Source organism: Belonocnema kinseyi, chromosome 5, assembly GCF_010883055.1.
Source record: "Belonocnema kinseyi isolate 2016_QV_RU_SX_M_011 chromosome 5, B_treatae_v1, whole genome shotgun sequence".
NCBI classification, from domain to species: domain Eukaryota; kingdom Metazoa; phylum Arthropoda; class Insecta; order Hymenoptera; family Cynipidae; genus Belonocnema; species Belonocnema kinseyi.
The window spans coordinates 135,868,269-135,872,853 of record NC_046661.1 but is presented as its reverse complement, the minus strand read 5'-3'; the positions used below and the strand labels follow the sequence as shown (position 1 = coordinate 135,872,853).

General features: G+C 29.9%; 1 protein-coding gene across 1 annotated transcript in view; it reads right to left on the bottom strand.

Annotated features, from left to right (window-relative positions):
* The window catches only part of LOC117172296 (alpha-mannosidase 2), a 33,893-nt gene that overhangs the window by 21,272 nt on the left and 8,036 nt on the right, over positions 1 to 4,585 (bottom strand). The window contains exon 2 of the mRNA XM_033360058.1: positions 3,291 to 3,802. Coding sequence (XP_033215949.1) covers positions 3,291 to 3,802 — 512 coding nt within the window. The remainder of the gene's footprint in view (positions 1 to 3,290; positions 3,803 to 4,585) is intronic.

The following is a 4,585-nucleotide window of genomic DNA, read 5'->3' as shown; positions in this document are numbered from 1 at the left end:
AAGAAGTCTATTGTGCCACACCCGTGTAAATTGCTCGAAAATGACCAGCGACCAGCGTGCGATAGTCCCTTTGACATGGAGCCTCTTCCCTGGGAGGACCCTGACCTCTTTTGAGGAGACCTACAGTTTAAGGTGGGTTCCGAACCACCAGAGCCCCGGTTTAAAGTACATAGAAAAATTTCCATTGGTACCGACACAGCGATCGAACCCCAGTCCTCCTGCTTGGAAGTCTGGCACGCTATCGCCTGAGCTAAGCTGCCAAATTAAACATTTTATACTTTTATAAGTTATAGAGTTCAAAGATTCAAATTCAGTTCAGAAAATATAAATCCACGTTATCATTTTTAATGCTCTAAATTGAAAAACCAATCAATACATTTTCAACATTATATAATTTTTAACAATTGTAAACTATAAATATTAAAAATAGAGTGATTACATTTTTTTAATAAACTGAAAACTTCTTAAATTGAAAGTCATTATTATTTTAAATAGTTTAAAAATCCTTAAAATGCTGCCAAATTTTATTTTGAAATATTAAAACATTTGCATGGCATTTCCTAAAATTTTAAATGATTTAAAAAAAAAAATTTCAGAGCTTCTAAACATTTTTTTAAATTATTCAAATATTTCCTACAGTTTTACCTACAAATTGTTAATAATTTTGTAAATGTTTCTAAATCTTTTTAAATATTCACTTTAAATTAATTTTTCAGAATAAAAAATCATTTCCAATTTTTCTAGTAAAATGTTTTTTATTCTTCGGAAGCCTTTCAAAGTTCTTAAAAAGCTTCTACATTTTTTGTTTAAAATCTGCCAATAAATCTATATTAGGTTTTAAATTAGAGAGTGGGCTATTTGCACCGAAATTTTGGTACGAATAGCCGGAAAAGATCGGCACACGTAGAAACTTGGTTTATATTATTTGAAATCATCTCAAATTTTTAATTAATTTTGAATTTTTTTAACTTCTAAATATCTCTTCAACTTACTCGAATTTTTTTCCAAGAATAAAAGGTGTTAAATTCTTATGTATATATAAAAATTCAACAATTTCACTTAAAAATTAAATTTTTTAAAAAATAAAACAATAAAAATTGTAAAGTTTAAAGCCGGGGTATTTTTTTAAGTTTTGAATATTTAATTTCTAATTAATAATTGTAAATGAAAAGTCAGATATTTCTAAATATTAAGTAACTGTTCTTTTTCTTAATTGAAAAATTTCAAATTGCATGGTTTAAAAATTTAATTTTTCAGACTGAAATAATATTTTACATTTAATAAAAGCCTTAAATTATGATGATATTGTTTTGCAATTACTTTGAAATTGTAACCAGTTGAATTTAAAATATTTTAAATTTAAAATAAAAAGAGTTGGTTTGATCCTAAATATTTGCGATTTTAATAAAATAGATCAAATTTCTAACAAAAGAGATCAATTTTCCAACCAAATAGACGAATTTTCAACCAAAATTGTTGAATTTGCAACGAAATCAGATTTTTCAGTCCACACTAACAAAAACTTCAGGCAAATTATAATTTGTTGGAAAAAAACTTTTTTAATAAAATATACAAATTTCGATAAACAAGACATATTTTTTATTTGCATTAAGGTGGCATTAATATAATTATCCTAGGTTTCTCGAGAAAATTCTAAGCGATTTTTCAAAATTTCGGCTGTGTCGAGAAAGTATTTAGCAAATTTGTACGAATTTTTTGTTTATTTTACAGGATAAAGAAAACTTGCAGAACAAAAATCTCAGTATTTTAAACGATATTTAAGAGATTTTGACGATTGGAAAAAATTAAAAATATTTTATAAATGTTCCAAAATCATTCAAAGTTTTAAAATTCCTTTAAATATTCTTCTAAAATTGATTTAAAAAATAAAGACTTACTTTAAATCTAGAATAACTTTAAATATTGAGAGGAATCTCCAGTGAATTTTTTGTTATCGTAAAATGTTTCAAAATTATTTAAAATTTGTAAATTTCTATTTCGAAATCTTGAAAAATCTAGATTTTATTTGAAGATTAAAAAAATTTTACTTTAAAAAATTTTTTATTTTATTTTTAAAATTCTAAATTTCTTTTGAAACAATTTGAATTTTCCCGAAAATTTAGAAAAAATTCTGCAAAATTAAAAAAAAAAATTATCTCAAAAATAAAAAAATTTTTTTTCTCAAAATTTTGAAAAATATACATTTTGTTTTAAATAAAATTATTTTTGCATCCTTTCAAAATTTGGAAATATCTCTTTAACTTATCCGATTTTTTAAAAGAATTTTTGAAGCTTGCAAAATTCAAAATCTTGTTAAATTTTTTATTTGAAAACATTAATTTAAATTTTTAGGACAAGCATACAAAAATTTAATTATCCTAAAACTTGAAAAATGGACATTTTATCTCAAATTTGTGGATATCAGACAATTTTATGGTAACCGGTACCGACAATATATTAGAATATATAATATTATAATCAAGGAAATTTCTTCCAAGATTATTCTGATTAATATTTTGAACAAACGCATCATTCACGCAACTGTCGACAGAAAAATTAGTTTTTTTATGTTAGTTTTTTAAATTACGAATCTCATGATAACTACAGCAACGAAATATTCTTTTTACAAATGCGTGAATAATGAATTTCTTTATTAAATTTCATTATAATACTAACAAGAATAATCTTAAGAGAAATTTTCTTCACTACAAAGTTTTTTTGCATGCAAACTTTAAAAAAAAATATTAAAAGTTGTAGAAAGCACACTTTCAACAAATAATTTGTTAATATGTATTTTGTTTCCTATTGTATCATGGTGGAGAATATTTCCAAGTACAGTAGAACCTCGATTATCCGAGGCACCGAATTATCCGAGGGTCCAGGTTATCCGAGGCAACGGGACTCATCCAAGCACTCTCGGATAATGCGGATAATCATTAATAACAAAGTAGTTGGCAATTATTAATACATAAATAAATAAAGATAAATCCACATTCGCAAGTTGTCTACTTTTATTTCCTAAATGTTTATATTTATTTTTTTATTTGAAATATATAAAAAACATGTAGATAACTTCCGAATTTTCTACTTCTTCCGTATTATCCGAGTTTTCGTTAAACCGAGGTACCCCCCCCCACCCCCCCAACATTACCTTGGACAATCGCGGTTCTACAGCAATGTAAATCTATGAAACTTAGGCCTCAGATTCGAGTAAGTGCATTAAAAAAGAAATGATCGAAAGGTGGCTGGAAGGAAGGAAGGAAGGAAGAAAGGAAGAAAGACTGACTCACCAAAGTTTGAAAAAGGAGACCTCAGCCCAGATGAATTTCCTCCTCCGGTCTTTCGCGAGCTGTGTAGCCATGTTATTGAGGATCCTCTGGGTCTCGGTGACGTAGTACTTTTCGAAAGTTTTGAGCCAGCCCGGATCGTTGTGCGAGTGGGGCACAACGAAGACTTTGAGTTTCCGGTTGGGGTGCCACTGCTTCTCGTCGTACTTGATGTTCCAACCCTGCTTCCAAACTCCGCCATCGGGATTGCTGAATTCCACTTGCTTGTACAGATCCAGCATCTGAATGTCGACCTGAGGAACCTTGCTCAGGTCAGCGCTGCAGCTCAAAGATTTGCCCTTCCGATTTATTGAAAATTCGAAACGGGCTGGAACAATTCTCTCAAATTCCGGCGCCGGTAGCACTTTTGCTCTCTCCTGTTGAGGATCAACTTGGAGAACCGAAATTGCCTCGTGGTGACGACTCAAGTCCTTCTCCAACTTTGCCAGTCTATCTTCGAAGTGGAGCCACTGGTTCTGCAAAATTCATTCATTCATTCATTCCTTCATTCATTATACAGATCAAATTTTTCATTTCCATTTTCCTTTTATTGTCAACTGAACAAGACTGGGCGAATAAAGCAATTGATTTTTCAAGAAAATAGGTGCATACCTTCTTTAAAATAAAGTCACTGTGGGGAGTATATTAAATCTAATTTTGAAATACTTTAAAATCATAATATTTCAAATAATAAAGTTATTGCATTATCAAAATAAATAAGTAGGCGAATTTTTAAACGCAGGAGCTTTTTATTTTTAATCAAACCTGAATTAAATTCCACCAAAAGAAAAAGAGACCTTCAACACAATGTTTCAATGCTTAAGGCCATGTGACGAGTGGATCACGTGACCAGATTCCTACCTTAGCGATTTTTTTTTTATGTCCCAACTTACTTTCACACAAAGGGTCACATCGAATTGAAAGTTTGGGATAATACTAGGCAGTCTGATAAGTACCTGAATATTCTAAGAGATGGCATTAGTATTCACTAATGTGAACCATTTTCGTCGAGCTTGATCCTTCAAATGACGCCTGTCAAAACTTCAGCCATTTATGTTTACGCATTTAAAAGTTACAGCACTGAGAAGCGACTAACCTCCGAGTTTTTTTTAATATGGAAAAATATGAGTTTCGAGTTTTGATCAAAACTTCCTAAAATCTTCGCAAGAAAACGATATCCGAGACCAAGGCCAAGCTGGATAAGTATTACCCGGACTCTGCACCGTCGATTGGAATGATTCATAAGTGGTTTACCGAGT